The 19,977-nt window shown below is 53.2% G+C and overlaps 4 protein-coding genes across 4 annotated transcripts; 2 read left to right on the top strand and 2 right to left on the bottom strand.

Annotated features, from left to right (window-relative positions):
• Positions 1-3,368: 3,368 nt before the first annotated feature.
• On the bottom strand, positions 3,369-4,454 carry COL26b_000546 (uncharacterized protein; the record flags this gene model as incomplete). Its single annotated transcript, XM_053173513.1, has 1 exon — positions 3,369-4,454. The coding sequence occupies one exon, from the start codon at positions 4,452-4,454 to the stop codon at positions 3,369-3,371; it is 1,086 nt and encodes a 361-aa protein (XP_053042561.1).
• A 2,033-nt stretch (positions 4,455-6,487) lies between these two features.
• On the top strand, positions 6,488-6,877 carry COL26b_000547 (uncharacterized protein; the record flags this gene model as incomplete). The annotated part of the gene is made up of 1 exon (XM_053173514.1): positions 6,488-6,877. The coding sequence occupies one exon, from the start codon at positions 6,488-6,490 to the stop codon at positions 6,875-6,877; it is 390 nt and encodes a 129-aa protein (XP_053042562.1).
• Positions 6,878-9,522: 2,645 nt separating this feature from the next.
• On the bottom strand, positions 9,523-14,085 carry COL26b_000548 (uncharacterized protein; the record flags this gene model as incomplete). Its single annotated transcript, XM_053173515.1, has 1 exon — positions 9,523-14,085. One exon carries the CDS (start codon positions 14,083-14,085, stop codon positions 9,523-9,525), a length of 4,563 nt encoding a protein of 1,520 aa, XP_053042563.1.
• A 3,243-nt stretch (positions 14,086-17,328) lies between these two features.
• Positions 17,329-19,634, top strand: COL26b_000549 (uncharacterized protein; the record flags this gene model as incomplete). Its single annotated transcript, XM_053173516.1, has 4 exons — positions 17,329-17,368; positions 17,437-17,656; positions 17,711-18,940; positions 18,992-19,634. The coding sequence occupies 4 exons, from the start codon at positions 17,329-17,331 to the stop codon at positions 19,632-19,634; spliced, it is 2,133 nt and encodes a 710-aa protein (XP_053042564.1).
• Between the last annotated feature and the right edge of the window lie 343 nt (positions 19,635-19,977).

The following is a 19,977-nucleotide window of genomic DNA, read 5'->3' on the forward strand; positions in this document are numbered from 1 at the left end:
ATCTGCAAACTCATGCGATCTTTCGATCAATACGACTGTGCGGACCCGAGAGACAAGGTGTTTACACTCGCATCCTTGGCCGGGGATGTAGACACTCGAGAGGTGGACTTGGCTACTTTTCGACAGGCTTTCGACACCGATCCCGTCGACCACAGATTATGGTAATTTACGAGGAGGGAACCACCGTCGAACATATCTATACTATGTTTGGTCGTGGTATTGGGGAAGCAGGAAACCTACCATGGGTGCTTGGAGAGGCGTCTGCTCGCCTTGACTCTCCCTGTGCCGTTCTTCAAGCAGAACAGGATGTGGTGCCTTCCTGGATCCCCGACTGGAGAATTCACAGTCAGCGGCCCAGCTTCTGGACTTACGGTTACGATGTTCGATACTTCCTTCGTTCCAATCCGGTTATGACACTGGGGACGTGGACTGGCAATGACGCGGATCAGCCTACGTTCAGCATCACGCTGTCTCCTGCACAATCTCAAAACACCACGCAGCGGGTTTTTCGCATACAATTGCCTCTGACCCGCATCACTCAAGATTCTGACCGTGCCAGGAAAGACGACTACCGAAGCATTGCACCTCTCAAGGTTACATGGCGAAGCGAGACATTTCCTTCATCAGTCGAGTCCTGGCGCGAGGCTGCGACATACACCAAAAAGACATTCAACAGACTCTGGACAATCGTCGTAGTACACGCGAAACACGTCGCATCGTATTCAGCTATCAAATACTCCCCTGTATCGCTTAGAAATGATTTTGCAGAGCGATTTGCCTACATTCTCATTGCCGGGGGTATGTTTATGGAAGGTGGTGAAATCAATCGAAGCTCAGCTATCCGCCTTTGCGAGTTTGCAGACACATTCCACGATTCTGGTACTTCATGGGAGATACTTTCTCATGCAGTCGCATGGAGGAAGAGGCGTCCATCTAGGGTCAAGATTGACTTACTCTACCACGGCAGCAACTCCTTCCACGAATTCCACGCTGAGCAACAAACTTCAGACCTCGTGGCGCCCAAAGTAGCATTCCTGATCAAAATGTTTATACTATCAGATATTGATTTTTCAACCCATGAAAACTGGAAACAACTTGTACGCACTATTGCATGGACTATGCAGGGTGGTTGTGCTTTTGCATGCGTCGTGGAAAACAAGCCTCCCGACGCATCCCCCATGGATATCCTAGGGATTGGCTCAGACTTCCTTGACTTGAATGATAGGATCATGGCAATAACATTTCATGTCACTGAATCAGAACCCAAGCGCAAGCGTCCCCTTTCGCTGTTGAATCTCTGGTCGAGGACGTACCTTGTGCGTCCAGTTTCAGGAGGTGTTGATGAGGACCTAGGGAAGGACGCTTGTGTTCCAAATTTCCAGTTAGTGGGGGATTGCTTTCTATCGACTGTTCGTTGGCTCTCACCGCAGCGGGGACTTATGCCTCGTGAGTGGTTTGCATTGGATGACGATAGTGCGGAGGAAGCAGCGTTGAAAAAGAGATATCGAGGTCATTTCTCGGAGGTTGTTGAGGACAGCGTAATTGACTTTGTTTAGGCAATACTTCCTGTACATACAGTACCATATGCCATCATCATCTGGAAAGAATTCGCTCGAGAGCCATGTTTCTTGGCAGTCTTGATTTTGGCCAGTGTTATATTGACTTCGCATATACACAGTTGACGAATAACAGGCAAAACGTTCATCGTGAGCCATGACGGCCTGCGAGGCTTCTGCCAATGCCCCTATATATTGAACGGATCCGCTTAACTCAGTTCATCTACACAAGCAATGTGAAGGCGGTCTTCTAGTTTCGGCTGGGGCTTACAGTGTTAATGTCAGCTATCGCAATCATTTTTAGAAATTTTTCAGGGTAAGAAGACTGGTCTGCCTCGATCAGTTTCCAAACAACGTCACTTCTACCCATTCCTGGCTGTGTATTTGAAGCACTTATATCTTCATACTATGCGGAACGACTCATCTCATCCTTTGAAAATCTTCCATGGTCTCCCGGGATCGAAGTCAAGGCGATGCGCCCAAACTCTTTGGAAGGTCCCACAGAGTCAAAATGGATTGCAGAGAAGTCGGAACTTGGATTACAGGACTTTTTAAACAACGCCAACCAACCTGAACCTGAGGATCTGAGTGAGAAGAGCCAACGAATCCAGCATCCTTTCATCCCTGGTTCCTATATATTGATCAAGCCCAGTGCAACTCACCAGTTGGCCAAGCAACAATGTCATTTTCTTGGCCTTGATATCCGAAATTACCTGGGTAGTTGTCAGCAGGCGGATTCTCTCGAATCCGTCCAAGTCAGTCATATTAGTCAATCTCTGTCAATCTTTGCGCAGCGTCATTTCTTAACAATTTTCCTTGTGTATTCGAAGTATTCATGGCGTGGCTCTTCGTCGTTTCTGCCATGAGGTCGCGGCAGGAGTTCGCAGTCGGAGATCACGCCAGCTTTCTCCACTCCCTTGCGCAGCTCTCGTGATGCTTAAGTATTCTGCCATATTCAAGCAGAATACTATGTTGGGTCTGGTTTCAGTTCTAATAAGGCGGTTCAATACGGCATCTCTCCTGATGTGGGCGAGACCATGATCTGTTTCTTGCATTGTTTCCCTGTTTGATCATATGTAGGTATGCGTGTAGTACTCTTTTAAGTGGCTCCTATATAATCTCCAAGCTTCTGCAGCCTTTCTGCGGAAGACGAAAGCAATCCACGGGACAGTATCCTGGATTGGTTGGAAAGCCCCAAAAGCTGATCTGTGAGTGCTACAGGAATGCTTGGAGACAAGCGGTCCTCGACTATTGAAGCATGAACTGGATCTTTAAATCACTTTTTACTTCGGACTTTCTGTCATTATGTACGTATTGTGCGTGTATAGACTTACAGAGGCGCGGTTCGCCTGCTCCGTAAGTTCGAACCCGAAATACTGATGTACAAGAAAAGTACGCCAAGCCTTCTCGTACCGTCCACCCTTAAAAGTCTTATCTGCTTGAGGACATGCGGAGGCCACATGGTATCCAACTTCCGCATGCTCGACAATCTTCCATCTGCATATGCAAGGTCCTTTAAAGAAGCGTGGGATCTCGTTGGTTATGCCAGATACCTGCTCCCGAGAAGCTAAAAAGCCCTTGCATAAACACCATGCCGCCGAGTGGCGCAGATGCTCCTCCGAATCCACCCACGTTGGAAAAAGTCCGACCCGAACCACAAATGGACTTTCTTTTCCAGACAGATACATATAGATACCCAGGGAGCTTCTCACCGGTATTCTCGTTGCCACCATCGTCGCCCTTCTTACTCCCGTCTCTCATCTTTTCTGGCGGCTCCAGTATCTTTACTTCCCGAGATCTTGTCCGATCTTATCATCTACAGGCATAATTTTCAGCCATATCCCTCCGCATCAAGTCGCGCAGGTATTTTGACGAAGTGATACTAGCCTGTACATCCCTCGCCTCTTCCAGCCTATCAATCCTCCGCAGAACATCTTCCAACTCGATCTGGTACCGCAGGACATGACACGAAGCACTCTCCCTCCACGCATTATCCTGGGCCTCCAAGTACTCGGCGGCACGGATGGCCTCCTTTAGGCACTCCACCCCGGCCTCTGCATCTCCGAGCTTGACCGCCAGCTTGGATGCGATGTACTTAACCCAGGCATACCGCTCCAGCGACTTACTCTTCCACTGGTCCATAGGCCCCTCGTCCGCAGCATGTAGCCTTTCCAGGTGCCTGCCGCACAGCTCCCGGAAGCCGTCCCACTCAGCGTCCAGAAACGCCGTCGCCACGACCTGATTGTGCTCCACGGTGATGACCTCGTCCGCCGCCGGCCCGAACTGCGTGATGGCGTCCGTCAGGACCCCGTTGTAGCACTCGATCGTATGCCGGTGCGCGGGGCCTTGCTCGCCGCATCGCACGTCCACGCCGTCCCGCTGGTCGAGCTCGCTCTTCCGCCCGAGGACGTGCCCGTAGTAGTTGAGGCAGTGTTCGTGCATCCGGCCGATGCCCCAGAAGAGCTCCTTCTCCGAGGCGCCCGCCATGATCTGCTGCATCAGCCTGGCCAGCCGCGTGATGGGCTCGCCCTCTCTCTTGTTGACGCAGAGCAGCCGGTAGAAGTGCACGAGGTAAGGGGACAGGATGTCGAAGCTGGGGATGAGGTGGGGCGCGTCCAGGACGACGGTGCGGAACATCTCGACGGGGTCGTGCGTGATCACGTCCTCCAGGATCAGGAAGGCGCGCCGCAGTACCGCCCCGCGCTGGCGGTTTAGAGTGACAGGCAGCCGGTTGAAGAGCTCGAACATTTCCAGGAGGTGGATGGCCGGGGAGGGCAGAAAGTCGAACCGCAGATGGAGGTCCCACCCGGCATGGTTTCTGGAGCCGCCCTGGATCAGGTCATTGAGGTTGACGAATAGCTCTTGCGTACGCCGGTCAGTCAGGTTCGCGTGCGCCATGGTCTTTACAAGGGCTAGAGGAGGGCGGCCGGTCCTCAGAAGGTGTTGTGCCGGGGTTCTGCTGCTGACGCCTCTTCGGGAGGGCCTCTTGCAAGTCTTCCCGGGAGGCATTTCTACGGGTTGGCCTTCATGTTGGTCATGCCGGAGCCCCTGTGTGTTGTACTTCCTAAAATTCCATTTGAGGAACTGTCTCTTGAACATTCTCTCTCTGAGGATAGCCCAGGGTTATCAGCGAACTGGATCAACCTTCAATTCGCATTGGGACTGGTGCTTACGTAGCAGAGAAGGAATGCTCTTCATACATGATTCGCCTGATCTCCTTCAACGGAAGATTCCTCTCGAGATACAGGTGCCGAATCCCTTCCTTTTTCTCCTCCCAATCTTCTTGCGACTGCGGATGCACAACATCATTCCTCGTCACAAGCACCAAAGGCCTCCCAGGATCAATTGCAGAGGCGGCACCCGCCGAATCAGCATCTGAATCCATCCCTGAGGAGCAAGTCTTGGTTTGCGGATCATACATGTGACGAGCCTGAGGCGCCATCGCGCATTAACGATGAATTCACATCGACTGATGGATCGAGAGTCGCGAGTTGAGCGCTTGGGGTTCTGGCGGGTCTCCTGGTGGGAAGTTGGTAGCCGCCATGGGCCATGGCAGGGAAAATGCTACCCCGCTGAAGAAGGGGGACGGCACGGGTGGCGCCCAACATAAATGTTCTCTTTCAGCCCTGTCAACGGCCGCGATGGATAGGGAATAGCCTGCCCGGGCTGTCCCTTTTAGTGTTCAATGCCAAGCCTGTCATTAATGAATGTAGCAACCTTTTCGCGCTGCAACCTTCTTGCTGTGGTCTTCATTGGGCGCAGTTCACGCACATCAGTGTTGCCTGCCTCTGTGTTACCCCAGAAAACATATGTCTAGACCACACTCTCCCTGCTAATGGTCTTCAGCCTTCTGGGTTATTGGCAACCGCCTCATAATGTACTTAGTACATCAGATGTGGCGGTGTATTGAAGCGTGGATTGTTGCCAGCCCGCTTGAACACCACACGGCACTTGGTGAGGTAGCATTTGAAGAGGGCCAACGGATGGTGGTTGGCAGCTTGTGCACTTCCTTCCAGTTCGAGCTTAGCAGGTAATTCTAGCGTACGGCGAGTGTAATGAGGTGGCAGGCACATTCTTACAGAAGATGAGAATGAGGTGGATTAACATCCGGGCCGCCTTCAAGAACATCAAGTGGTGTTTATGCATTTGAATCGCTGCGTATGATCGAGGAATGAGCATCACGACCTTCAACGGCTGTTGTTACTGCGCGAATGAAAGACAACGACGCCTAATGGGTTGGGGGTTCACGTGTCTGCGGGTTGCCACTGAATCCACAAAGTTCTCGAAAAGTTCCGGAGATTCAAGCCGCATGAGGTAGTACTGACAGACCGCCGAGCCGGTCAACCATAAGGTTCCGGGAGCCGGTGCCAGCGCCGAGTGTTGCGGTCATGCCCCGTGGCTCCCGAGTCCGCCTCTCCGTATGACCCACACAGGCGCCGTGAGCTCTGTTTCAGCACTGTGACCCTCCAAACTGTGCTAAATATGCCCCTAACGGCCCACTGACATGCTACAAACCGAGGGTGATCAGCACGCACGGAGCGCCATCTGCAACTGCCAAGCACGATTGCCTCAGTCGCTTCGCGTGAGATCAGTGAGGAGGGGAAGTTTAACCTGGAGACGATGTGCCATTTTGTTTCTTGGCTGGTCCACGTAAGCTGCTGTTTCTGCCAAAGAGGAGAGAGATGACAAGACTGTGTAACTTGGTTGAGACTGTTGAGTGGAATGAAGCAACGGCTTAGGTGAGATTGTGGCTTCAGTGAGATTGTTTCTCCCCCACGTCCCGAAGGACGGTATATATATGATGGAAGGTTACGAAGACCTGCTTCTCAGACGATAACTCTCAAACCATCCAGCAAACCATAATCCAACTACAACCTTCTCCAAACAGACCAGCAACCACCTGTCAGCCAAACCGAACAACATCTACCAACATGTCAAACGTCAAGACGATCCCCACAAGCGAATACGACGCCGTCGTCAAGGTCGTCCAAGACTTCTACATTGGAGGCTGCGCCAAGGGCGACAGCGCCCTCCTCGCCCAGGGCTTCCACAAAGAGGCCACAATGTATGGCCACATGGCGGATGGCGCCCTTCTCGGCGGCCCCATCCAGAACCTCTACGACTTCATCAGCAGCGCCGGGGCGGCTCCTCAGATGAAGGCGCGGTGCGACATTCTGGCGATTACACCGACGACAGCTGTGGTGAGGGTGGACATGGAGAAGGACGCGGCAGGAAACAGCTACACGGACTTTCACTCATTGCTGAAGTTTGACGGGGAGTGGAAGGTCATTTCAAAGGTCTTCCACACTTATGCTTCTTGAGAGGTTGGTGGGTTGAATCAAGATGATGTATGGGACGTGAGGAGACCCAGGCTCAAATGGGCATTGGCAGCATTAATTGGATGGGAATGAAAGCATAATGATACTCTGATCACCTACCCTCACTTGATTACCATATTCAATGTGCGAATACCCTTTCTCCCAATATCAGGTTTACGAAAATTGACGAAGTTGCTAAGTTGCGTCGATTGCGTATTTATTCAATATTTTCTCATCCTTTTCCCAAGCTCTCTCTCGTTCGAACAATGCAACCGGTGTTTTCATCTGTCAACGTCACAAGCTCTATCCGGAGGGGGCGTGGTGACTTAGAAAGGGGATATTTATGGTTGAAAAGACCTAGCTTAAGGACACGGAAATGCGCAGAACCGACTTGGACTGATTCAAATGAATAAACTGAGAGAGTTGTGTAATAGTAGCAATTATCGATGATGAGCCCAAATGAAAGGCAATATGGGCCGTACTCCCTCTGCAACGGGGCATGAATCAGCGGTTCAACGTCATGAGACATAGATTAACACCATGTGAATGAGTCGGCCGCATGAGAAGAGATTGGGCTGTCAGAACAGTTGCAAGCAAACCCTGCCGAGTTCATGGTTAAATAGTACCACCACGGGTCTTCGACTCCCTTAGAACCTTCATACTTACGAAGTGTCCCCCCTTTCGTACCCCAAAATCATTCTTCACGGTATGAAGCTGGTCACTTGTGTTGGAACATATAAGCTCGCCAGTCTTCCGACGTGAGTACTCAGCAAAAATTGAAGTCCCATACTCCATTGAGTTTGTCGTATCTTCGAACCTGGCTTAGGACGCCGACTGTCAGCTGTACCATCAATGGACCATGTTGCGGCCGAGACTCGGGACCATCATTCGGGAGTATTGGTATCAGTCATCATCCAAGGAGTATTCATCTGACGTATTACTAAGGCTACACCGGTAGAAAAGCTCTCACGTCCTACACATAATGGGAAACTGGCATCCGACAAGGTGACCACCGCTCGACGAAAGTCACTGGGTCGTTGCAGTCGTACTCAAGCACAAGGGACAAGATGGCACGATGACTTTTCTAGCATTCTTGCCCTGCAGTCAGCCGCACACAGCACGCATTATGGATTCTCTCAGTTATACACCTTTTGGAAGGAGCCTTGTAACTGTCGATGTGTAGGAATAAAACCTGTGATGATAGTGCACTTTGCAAAGCTTAACTCCTTCAACCAATATGTATAAAGGGTCATTCCTTGAGTCTTCGACGTACTCCGCGGAGATGAGTCCATCATATGCAATTCAGCAACCCTACTCCTGAAAGCGCCCTGTAAGTTAAGTACCTACCTATTCATGTAAGAGAATAATCCATGGTTTGGAAGAGGAGACAAAGACAGACAAGGGCCAGTAACCTCGGACAACGACCTCTCAAGATCCATTCCTTACCTTATGACCTGCAGTCTAATGTCTCCCGTATTCTCATCGATTTGAGACAAGCACAAGCCAAGAGAAAATTGCCGCTGTTGAACAGGAGACGATCTGACCTTGTTTATATCATTGACTCCATCGGTCCCAGCCCCAGACGCAACCCAACTCCATATATTTCAAGAGAAATCATGACAATGGGCAGAACACAGCCAAACGATAGTCTGCAACGAGCTCGTTTGTTCCATTCTCTCAACTGCAGCGGCTTTGGGAACATCTTAATATGCTGCGTAGTCACCTTTTCCGCAAACTTTGCCAGGGATTGCACCAGTCTTGCGTATACAATAGAATACCACCACAGAGATGATAGAAGGTACTTGATGAGGCATCGCAGAGCTATGTGGCTGCGAAAAAAGTGTGCCCGACAAGGAGATTGGGAAAGCAGTGGAATCTGTGCGTCAAATACAGACATACGCAACGGCCGTTGAATTCGTGTGGCGAAGGTTCCAATCGTACTGCTACCGTGGGATCTCTCTTATACACAACAGGCCAAACAGCCAAAAACAGAATACCCCGGCGCCGTATTCAGGATCAACGAATCTTGTCTTGACGATCCACCGCCCGTGATCATGCTAGCAAGCGAAACCTGTGAATCAAACAGGCTCGACACCCTGTCTAGAAGGCATATCGGAGTGGACTCTGGATCCAAATTGGGGAACACCCCTTGATCAGCATGCCTCCAAGTTTGGCACTCCAAGTCACTCGAATCTGTCTAGATTTACAGTCACGACGTCTCGGAGCATAAAAGGTATGGCCAATGGCGGGTATTGTCATTCGTGGACAATTACTAGCTAGTGTACAGTATTCGCCAGACATTCATCTGGCAGGCGATGCAAATCGCACCGCATCTCAATGCATTCAAAGTTCCCCTTCCTATATGCGTCCGTTTCTCCTTCATTTCCGTTGATTTACGGTCATTCCCCGACGATGCAAATGCTGTACCGGACCCATGATGCTATGCCGATATGAGAAAATCAAAGTAGAAAAGTCGCCGTACCTGTCCCCGGCCACCCCTTTCTCCCATGTTCCGTGAATAATAAACCGAGTTCGTTTCTCCGCCTCGATTATTGGGCGGTTTTTAGACAAAAGAAAAGGGGGCCCATCTCCCTAAATCCAGCCAAATGAAGTTGGATATGTACAGTGAGCCGCGTGGGCGGTGCGGACTAGTTGTCGTGTCTGAAGGTGCACTTGTCGCCTCTGGCACACTTGCCCTGTTGCCAGAAGCTGCAAGGCTTGGTTCCGATGAGGGCGCGGTTGACCGGTCGATGAGGAGGGAGCGTGGCCCCGCCTGGAGCGTTGCCTTTGCGGTTCTTACCCTGCTTGCCCCTGCCACCCTCGCGATCGCGGTTCCGATCCCGGTCGCGTCCACGGTGTTCCTCAGATTCGTCCCGACTGTCCCGGTCGCTGTAATCGATCAACTTCCGTCCGTAAGATGGTTTGTTATACAAAGGCTCCGGGGTTTGATCGACAGCGGGCGGCTCGGGGGCAGGGGGTGGCTGTTGTTGCTGAGGCTGTTGTTGCTGCTGCTGCATCTGCGCGAGCATCATCAACTGCTGGTAACCCTGGTCCTGAGGGTTGAGACCGAAGGCACCGGCCTGAGGTGCGCCCTGGGCGGGCTGCTGGCTCATTTGAGACAGGAGTGCTTGAAGCTGAGCATCGCCTACTTGCGGCATTGGCGCTGCTGGGGCCGGCGCGGGTTGAGCGGACTGCTGAGGCTGGCCACCTGGCATGGATTGCATCAGAGCCATGTACTGGGCATACTGTTGCTGTTGCTGGTAGTAGGCTGCCCACGCGTCCTGGTTGTCTTGGTTCTGGGGCGCTGTCTGCTGTGCGCTTGCTTTCGCCTCTGCATCAGCCCGAATTCGTTCTTCGGCATCCCTCTTCGCCTTGGCCACTGCATCTTTCTGGAATCCAGCCCACCATTCTCTGACTCTCTCTTGATCATGAGCGAGCCAGTCAGGCGGGTTGGTTGCAGGATAGGGCAGTCCTCGCAATTTCTCGACAACCTCTTCGATGCTGTTCGCGGCCGCCTGGATACTTGGGTCCGGGTAATCGTAGCGTCGCTGAGTTTGAGGTGCTGCCGCATTGTAAGGGTTATTGTCCCTCCAGTCCTTCAACTTGTCGGATATCAGAATGCCGTGAACCTTGTCGTCGAATGGTATCGAAGGGATAGGCTGCATGTCGGCTGCAAATGGAATGATCGGCTGAGCAGGGGGCTCTCCAGGTGGAGTCATGTTGTACGGTTCGGGAGTGACAGCAGGTGCAACAGGTTTGAGGTTGCCCAGGATGGAGTTCAACTTGGTGGCGGGGTCATCCTTAGCTTCGAGACGCTTCCGAGCATAATATGCCGCAGCTTCCCAGCCAAACTGCTGACTCTCCTTCCATCGCTTCTGAATCTCGTCGAACTTCGCATCACCCTGGGGAAGCTGCACGGTCTTGGCGTCGACATTGGGAACTTCTGGCTCTGGGGGCGGCGACTTAGGCGTGGGAGGAATATCCGAAACGTCCGTGTAGATAACCATGAGTTCCCTGTTCTCTCGATCCGCGATCGTCTTCTGCTCATCGGTGTGGAAAGTCTTACTACCACCTCGGGTGACAAATGACTTGTCGCGGTACTCTTGGGCGATGCGGGATACGTCGGCCAGGATAGGCGGGACATATGGCTGGTAAGGCAGCTCATCCTCGTCGTCTTCGTCTTCGTTGAAGTTGGCACGCTGCTTGAGCATCATTCCCTCAGAGCGATCATCCGCTGCGTCCTTCGTCATATTGTCTTCATCCTCCGCCGCCTCTTTGTGGAAGACACGAACTTGTACCAACTCCGATTCGGGCTTCCAGGTAACCCGCAGTTTGCGGCGAGCCTCTTTCCTGAGCCTCTTTGCCTTCTCCTCGGGAGTTTCGGGGGTGTCTCTCTTGTTAGCATCTTTCGCTTGCGTTGCCTGGTTCTCTGCCTTGGGGGTGTTGATGGAATCAAGAAGAGACGCAATGCTGGAAAGCGAGGAGCTAGAGGCTGCAGCTGGTTTCGGGGCGGCTGCCTTTGGCTCGGGTTTTGGCGGAGCTGGTGCCGGCTTCTTGTCAACATCCATTGGTGTAGCGGAGGACGAGGCTTCGGGCTTTGGGGCTTCCGGTTTTGTCAGCTCCTTGGTGATTGGCTTGGGAGGTCGAATCTTGCCTGCAAGGAGCGTTGACGCGGGACGAGGCTTCGAGGCAAATTTCGACTGGAGAGACCCAGCCGTCGCTGGCTTGGCACCCGTCTTGTTGGCCAAGGTAGTGTTCGACGATTCCACGGCCATCTTCTTGACAGTCCGGGTGTCGCTGTCATCGTCGCGGGCCCTCTTGGCGGGGGAGCTTTCAACAGCCTTCGTTGCCGGCTTGGTGGCTTTGCTGGCTGGAAGGGCCGATGACGTCTTCTTTACCTCGACGCCATTGCTCGTCTCGGTGTCTTTCTTGATCCTCGAAGCAATAGTTCGCACAAGCTCCTTGACCTCGTCGTCGCCCTTGTCTGCAAGACGCTTCCGAACATTTTCGAACTTCACGTCCTTCGAAACTTTCTCAGACATGCTGATGTTGGACATGAAGCGAAGAAGTGCCTTGGGGAGGGGCCCATTGAAGTCGGCGGCCTTGATGCAGCCAATCAACATGTTGACCAAACTCAAAATACCCTTTTGGTGACCGCCCAAATTTTCCAACACCGCTTCGTCGCCGTGTTTGGCCGCCGCCTCGCAAACCCTGGTGAAAATTTCCTTCTTCAGGTCCGTCTTTCGGGTCCACTCGGCAACGACAGATGCCGGCTGGCCCTCCTTGATGGCCTGATCAACCTCCTGCTTTGCTCGGTTCATCTCCCCTCTAATCTTGATCAAGAATTCTCCGAGTGCCTGGACGGCGCTGGCGATGAGCGCGTTCGTTCTCGTGGCGGTAGGATCAATGTAGACAATGCCCAAGATATCCCAAACCGCGCCCTCTACTGGGTCTGCAGGGCGAATTTCAGGACGGATTGGTTTCTTCCGCTCTTCCTCCTCCTCTTTTTTAGCCTTTCTCTGAGCTTTGGTCTTTACAGCCTCATCAGCTTTGAGCTGCTCTTGGAAGGTGAAGGGATAATCGGCGTATTTCGGACGGCGGTTACCCAGCTGCTTCATCTCACGGTTGTACTGATCAAGCAGCGCTCTAGCCTCAAATTCTCGGTCCTCGGGCTTCGCGGGAATGGTCCCGGACGGCCGGTACCGGTCTGCGAACTTGCCCTGGATTTCACATGGAAGTTCTGAAGCCAGCTCTGGGATGATGCGCTTCCCACTACTTGACGGTAGAGCAACAAGAGGCGCGAGTCTATCGTAGCCCTTGGTAGATAACTTTACCGTTCCAGATGATACAAGAAATGGCGCTCCTGGGATTGCGGGGAAATTCTTCTTTGCAGCGGCACTGCGCTTCTTGAACTGGTTCACTGCAGCAAGCTCTTCGTCCGTGCTTGAAGGAAAAACCAGAGTCTCGCCGTCGTCACCTTTTCTCGCCAAATCATTGGGAGAGTCCGCTTGCTCCGGCTCCTCCTTCTTAGTCACACGTTTGCGTTTCTTAGCGGGAAGTTGGTCGGGAGGCGTGGCAGAATCAACTGGTGGTGTGCCGGGTGGGATTATAGGTGCCGCAGCAAGAGGCTGGTGCTGTTGCTGTAAGGTGGGCTGTTGATACGCCGGTTGCTGATACTGGAACTGCGGCTGCTGCTGCTGCTGCAGTTGCAATTGCTGAGCCTGAGGATGAGGTTGAATTGGTCGAACCGGGGCCGGAACCGCCTTTGCCTGCTGGACAGGCTGTGGAGGCGGCTGGGATACAGGCTGCGGCGTGTGCTGGTTCGCGCGTACCTGTTCAACCTTCTGCTTCGGCGCAACAGGCTGGAACGTTGGGGCAACATTGGGCTGGGCGTATTGCGTTTGTTGAGGCACAAGCTTCGGTTGTTGATAAGGAGGTGCTTGATTAGCCTGGAAGGGAGGCGGAGTCGGGTTGGAGAATGGCTGGTTTGGCTGTTGGGCATGTTGAGCTTGGAAGGAGTGTGGTGATTGTGAGTAGACTCTGTCAGGCTGTGCCTGATGCTGCCGGGGTGACTGTCCATAGCCTTGGGGAGCGGGAGAATAAGACTGGGGAATGGAGTCAAATCGCGGCTGTGGTTGTGATTGTTGCTGTTGTATTTGCGCAGAGCTTTGGTGGCCATGCTGAGGCATGAGCTGGGACTCGTTGTATTGAGACACATTGCCGTTGAACAATTGGCTGTTCTGGCCATTGTACTGGAATTGCTGATTCGCAAAGTCTGGCGTGTGGTCGTGGTTCATGTTGTCCATGTTTCCACCAAAGTCAGTCTTTCCTTGCTGGCCATACATGTCTTGAGGGAAATCATGAAGACCAGCGAGAGGATCATCTTGACCTGGGTCAGCATATGAAGGGTCCAAGGCAAAGTGGTTGTGGCCATTATGGAAGTTGCCCTGATTCAAAGCGGACATTCCATTATGGTCACTCGCTACAGAAGCGTGGGCTTGGTGAGGCGACGATCCAAAGGGATTGCTCTGAGCACCGTTGCCTTGGGGGGCAAGATGGGAGAAGGCATTTTGGTCATGGATCTGCTGGGTCCAGTCTTGAGCACCACCAAATTGATTTGATCCATTGGAGAACCCAAAGGAGCCCGGCCAGATATTATTATTATGGCTCTGAGCAGAACCTGCCTGGCCGTTGGTCTGCCAGTTCTGCATCGTGTCGGGCTTGAAAAGCCTAATCTTGTCGACCGGCAGACTGGATATGTACGTGATGGATATGGAAAGAAATGCCAAATCCTCACGAGTTCATTGGGCGGAGATGAAGTACACTGCACAGCTACGGCCAATTAGCATTTGTTCCTTCGGTAGCCGGATCGCTGGCATGTAGGCTGGGGTGGCCGAGCGTCGGATTTTATCAGACGAAGAGGCAATGAAAAGCCACCTGATTGGGTCAAACAGGGATGTGGAAGGAAGGTGGGGTGGGAATAAAATGTTTGAGCAGAGTTAAGCCGTGTTTGAGAAGGCAGATGGCAAGGAGGTATTCTCCTAGTCAAATTGGCTGACAAGGCACCTGGTGTGGGGAACAATGGGACCCGACGGCTAATTGCCGGCCGGAGACTTGCAGCTTACCTTGGTGGCAGCGAAAGATGAAGAGCGCGGCTAGGCCGAAAGCGGCGGTCCAACAGGGATGATGGTGTGGTGCTGCGCCGAACAAGACTGAATTCTGATGGGGTGGGAATGACGAAGGCGATCGTGGTGTCTTTCTGTGTCGTGTGGATGAGCTGTAACTCCAGTCAGCGATCAGGAACCGGAGTGCAACGGTCTGCGATGTATGGTGATGCGTGATGTGTGAAGAGCTGGGTTTGGCTTGAAATCTGTCGATGAACCACTTGGCTCCGGCCCAAAGATGCAGTGAGCATCCCCAGCTGGCGAAGTTGACCAAGAGGAGGCACTCGCGATTGGATGCCAAGTTCGACTTTTGCACATTAGAGACACCAGCGACGTGATCTTTCCCCCTCCTTCGAGGATTGAAGAACGCGAGCGGCCTTGCGTGCTTTGACGAATTGGATGACTGTCTTCGAAGTTTTCAGCCGCTGGAAGAAAAACTGAAGAAGCCGTGTTGAATGTTATCATTGACAATCCAGCGAGGTAGGGCTCCTCGTCTCCCCGTCGACCGATGAATGGTGAGGTGAGGTGGTCTTCAGTGTTGGGTGGTCCCTTGTTTGCAGTGGGCTTGATCCTGCCGACCGGTCGCTGTGGTGGTGGTGGAGGTCAAGGCCCGATTGAGGTGCGCTGAACAAGTCAGAGAGTCCCCTGGAGGAGACCCGCCCCCTGCATCCAACCCAGCAGGCTGAGCTGAAGACTGGGCAACAGCAAGCCCAAGCCTAGGTCCCGGTCCAGGACCAAGGCCGCGCAACAGAATCTGACCGGTGAAGTCGGAGTCCCAGGCCAGTCTGCAGAACATGCTGTGAAAGCGAGTGGGTTGATTGATTGATGCGAAGGCGAAGATTGACGGTCTGCAGCAGCATCGACAGTTTTCCGGGAGAACTGCTTCGCGTGGGTTGCCCGTTTTTGCTTGCCTTGCCTCTCTCAATGTTCCCCTCTGCACGATCCCAGCCGCCCTCCATCGCGCCGCGAAACAAGGTATTCTGCTTTGCAGAACATTTTAAACAGGAGGGTTACTCGCGTGTCCTTGTCCACATTTCCACGCGCGCCGTGTCTGCGTCTGTCTCCCTTTGATGCGATCCGACTTTGCAAATTCATCGCTGCAAAGAGTTCGGTGCGGGATGAGTTGGAATGCCATGGGTTTATCATGATTTTCACTCATACAAACATTGCCATGTCTGCGTGTCCAGAGGTACGAAGGATGGCGATGACGATTGATGGAAGTGCGCTGATCATGATGGCGGTGCTTGGAGAAGAGGTAGTGCGTGTTGGGGGGGGATGGTGATCTCGGGGGCAAGTGGTTGTTTGGGAGTTGGGGGGAGCGTAAGTTTGGCTTGGGGGAAGGTTTACCATACCCTGCAGTTCGTGTGTATGCCTCTGTCTCTCTCCCTCGCAAATATCCCGCCTTTTTGTTCCCGATCCTGAGAAGAGCTGGCCTCGCGACCTTAACGTGGTTCGCGGTATGACTTGATGGCGATCGCGCAGATTACAACATGTTGATGAATGCCCGACAGTAGGGCGAGCGAACTGTCTACCAGAAAGAATGGACAAGATGGAACGATCGCGGAGGATCTGGAAGACGACAATCAATCAGGCCAGCTAGATGCCTATTTTCGCGTTCAAAAGTATCGCGAGACGAGGAATCCGGGTGGGTCAGTGTCGCTGATGTGGTTCTGACGCGTTTTCCTGTCGCTTCTGTCCGTAGAAAGGGATGGTTTTTTCTGATGGTGAAGGAGGAGAAGCAGGATGAGTTGTCGCTGGGGAAGAAAAGTTGGTTCTTGTTCCGCTGTGGCCTGTCTAAAGGGAGGCAGGAAGGTAGCAAGTCACTTTGCGGCCGTAATTCTGAGGCATGAATTTCATGGATGGGTCCAAGCTGGGAAGGAGCCACAGGCCACGGGCATGACTTGCCTTGGCTGTGACTGGGCAGGGCCTCTCCTGCCTTCCCGCTTACGGCGGGCAGAAAATGAGCCAGTGGCTCACACAAAGCCCAGGATAGGGCCGGAGGCAGGTGCGGCAGGCGCATGCCGCTGAGACTTGCCCCAATTCAGGCACATTGCGAACCTGTGGCAGGTTAGGTACCTCTGGATTAAGGACCGTCAACACAAACACGACGGTCACTTATTCATATGGCATTCAGTTTGACTCTACTGTGTTATACATTGGTATATGGGCTACGGTTTGCATTGCTCTGGAGTCTGTACAATTTGTGACGCATCGAATGCCACATCGCCGTAGCACGCTCTGCGGAAAGAGCACCTGGTATCCGTCCGTACCTGAGTCCTGACTGCGAATACCGCTAAAGTCAAACAGGTCATCTGGGTCGAGCCAGGGCCATTCCAGCCCCTCCATTGCGCTCCCGCGTGTCGCGGTCCATCCAGATGCATCCCAGTCCCGTCCCGTTCACCGCCTTTCGGAAGACGGAGGCTCAATGGTGCCGAGCCATGACATCGTCCAGTCCAGGTTGCCGTAAGGTACCCACCCCAGCACAGAGCACTTCACCTCACTGGCCAGCGGAAGCATCCAGGAAATGTGGCTCGACGGCTTTTGAGGACACCGATGCTGGAGCCGTGTACGTACCTACAGCATCACAAGGCGCAAGCACCTCGTCAACTTCCAGCTCTATCGCAACAACCGATTTCAGTACAATCGATTGAGGCTGTAGCGTAACTCCTGCCATAGCTACTGCTCGTCTTGGCATTGGCTTTATGCGACCTGTCCACTCGCATCCCTAAGAGATACCAGCTCCTCCAAGCTAGCTAGAGCTGTGAAGGTACCCCCACCATCACCATCGCCATGGCAGCGAAGGGCCACTCGCTGCGCGATCGCCAGATCTGTACGTCGCATGCCCATTCTCTCAAGCTCTTTTTTGTGAGCTGTATGCTGATTCGTATTGTGTCGTAGCGGCGCTCAAGAAGCTCCTCAGCTTGAACGACAACATCAACGAGAATGAAGCCGAAACTGCCCAGACCAACGGCGGCGCACTTGGTCCCGCCGGTACCATCATAACCTCCGATGGCGATCCCCTTTGGAAGGTCCTCGTATTTGACGACCTTGGCCGGGATGTCATCAGCAGCGTGCTCCGCGTTAGCGATCTTCGCGCGCTGGGTATCACCATGCACATGTACGGCAAGCCGTCATCGCCGCGCCCCGCCTTGATATGCTAACACAGCTACAGGCACATTGGATCTTCTCGACACGCTATCCCAGACGTACCGGTCATCTATCTTGTCGAACCCACGCCTCAGAACCTGCAAAACATCACGAACGACCTCCAGAAGGGTCTCTACACTCCCGCCTACCTGAACTTCCTCTCCTCAATCCCTCGACCCCTGCTCGAAGACTTCGCAGAGCAAACCATCACCGCCGGCACGTCCGACAACATCGCCAAACTGATGGACCAATACCTGAACTTCATCGTTGCCGAACCAGACCTATTCAACCTGGGCATGCAACGAGATCACACATACTGGGCGCTCAACAGCGCGGCAACACAGGATGACGAGCTGGACAGAGTGGTGGACAGGATTGTCAGCGGTCTTTTCAGTGTCATTGTGACAATGGGTGTCATCCCCATCATCCGATGCCCCAAGGGGGCTGCTGCCGAAATGATCTCCGCGAAGCTCGATCGCAAATTGCGCGACCACATCCTCAACTCCAAAGAAAACCTCTTCTCCTCCAGTGCCCGTCCAGCATCAGCAGGCACTCCGACCTCCCGCCCTGTCCTCATCATTCTCGACAGAAACGTCGACTTAATACCTATGCTTTCTCATTCCTGGACATACCAGTCTCTGGTCCACGATGTTTTGAATATGAAATTGAACAGAATCACAATAGAGACGCCTGTAGACGAGAGCAACCCTGCAAAGGGAACCACCAAAAAGGCTTACGACCTGACATCCAGCGATTTCTTCTGGGCAAAGAACGCCGCCGTACCATTCCCACAAGTAGCCGAGGACATCGATGCCGAGTTGACAAGGTACAAGGAAGATGCGGCCGCCGTGACGAAGAAGACCGGAGTGACGGATCTGGAGGACTTGCAGAACGATACCGGCGCCAGCGCGCAACATCTCAAGGCGGCCATCACTCTCCTGCCAGAGCTTCGCGAACGCAAGGCAGTGCTCGACATGCACATGAACATCCTGGCGGCTCTCTTGACCGGCATCAAGAACCGTCAATTGGACAACTTTTTCCAGATCGAGGAGGATGTCATGAAGCAAACAAAGGCACAAATAATGGAGCTTATCAAGGACAGCACCAAGGGAGACCAGCCACTTGATAAGATGAGACTTTTCGTCATCTGGTACCTCAGCTCCGAACAAGAAGTTAGTCGAACCGAGTGGGAGGGTTTTGAGAAGGCCCTCACCGAAGCTGGCGCAGACACAACGTCTCTCCCCTACATTCGACAGTAAGCCTCCCGCATATTACACGAGTTACTATGTACTGACCGCAATCTCAGAGTTCGTGCTACCACCAAGATGACGCAGCTCACCACCATCTCCAACCCTCAACAAAACCAAGCCGCCTCCTCCGACCTGTTTGGCCGCTTCTCCTCCATATCCAACCGCCTCACCGACCGTCTCAAGGAAACCGGTGTGCCCACCGGCCTCTCATCCAACTTCGAGTCCCTCATCGGCGGCATCAAGAACTTCCTTCCCGCCAACCGCGATCTCACCATCACCAAGATTGTCGAGTCCATCATGGACCCCTCTACCGCCGCGAGCTCAGCCATCGCCAAGACAGAAAACTATCTTTACTTCGACCCCCGCTCCGCCAACGCCCGCGGCACTATGCCCCCGCCAAGCTCCATCCGCGCGGGTGCCGGCTCAAGTGCTCCGGGCGGTCTGCCAGGACAGAACATGGGCCAGACTCCCGGCAGCGGCGCCAGCTTCGGCCAGCGTCGTCAAGGTTACTCGGAGGCCGTCGTCTTCACCGTTGGCGGAGGCAGTATGGACGAGTACGGTAACCTACAGGAGTGGGTCGAGAGAACGGGCGGCGACCGCGCCAGGAGGCGGGTTGTGTACGGTAGTACAGAGATGCTCAACGCTGATGAGTTCATCAAGCAGGAGCTGGAGAGGCTGGGCAAGGAGGTGGCGTCTTAGCCGCGGGTGAGCAGTCACGACAATCAGCTAAGCGAGTTTTCTCCATTGTATCTACCTATACTACCTTACTGCTCCCTGGCTTACGAGTTGAAAAGAGTAAATACGATTCCCAGTGTCATTCATGTTCTTGCGGTCTGTGATGCGCTCGGCTTGAGATATGATCCTAGCAATCCGCTGGCCGCTGTCCTCTGGCTTCTGGCTTCAAGTACCAAGTTCCTGAGCTCTGCCCATGTTGATGACCTAGATTCGTCCGCTGAGTTGGTGATCCGTGGATATTTCCAGATCAAATATTTGGCTGTGTGGGACTTCCTGCAATGGCTGCGCCAAGCTCAAACGAAGCTAC

This window comes from Colletotrichum chrysophilum (assembly GCF_026319265.1).
Source record: "Colletotrichum chrysophilum strain AFK26 chromosome Unknown scaffold_2, whole genome shotgun sequence".
In the NCBI taxonomy this organism is placed as follows: Eukaryota; Fungi; Ascomycota; class Sordariomycetes; order Glomerellales; family Glomerellaceae; genus Colletotrichum; species Colletotrichum chrysophilum.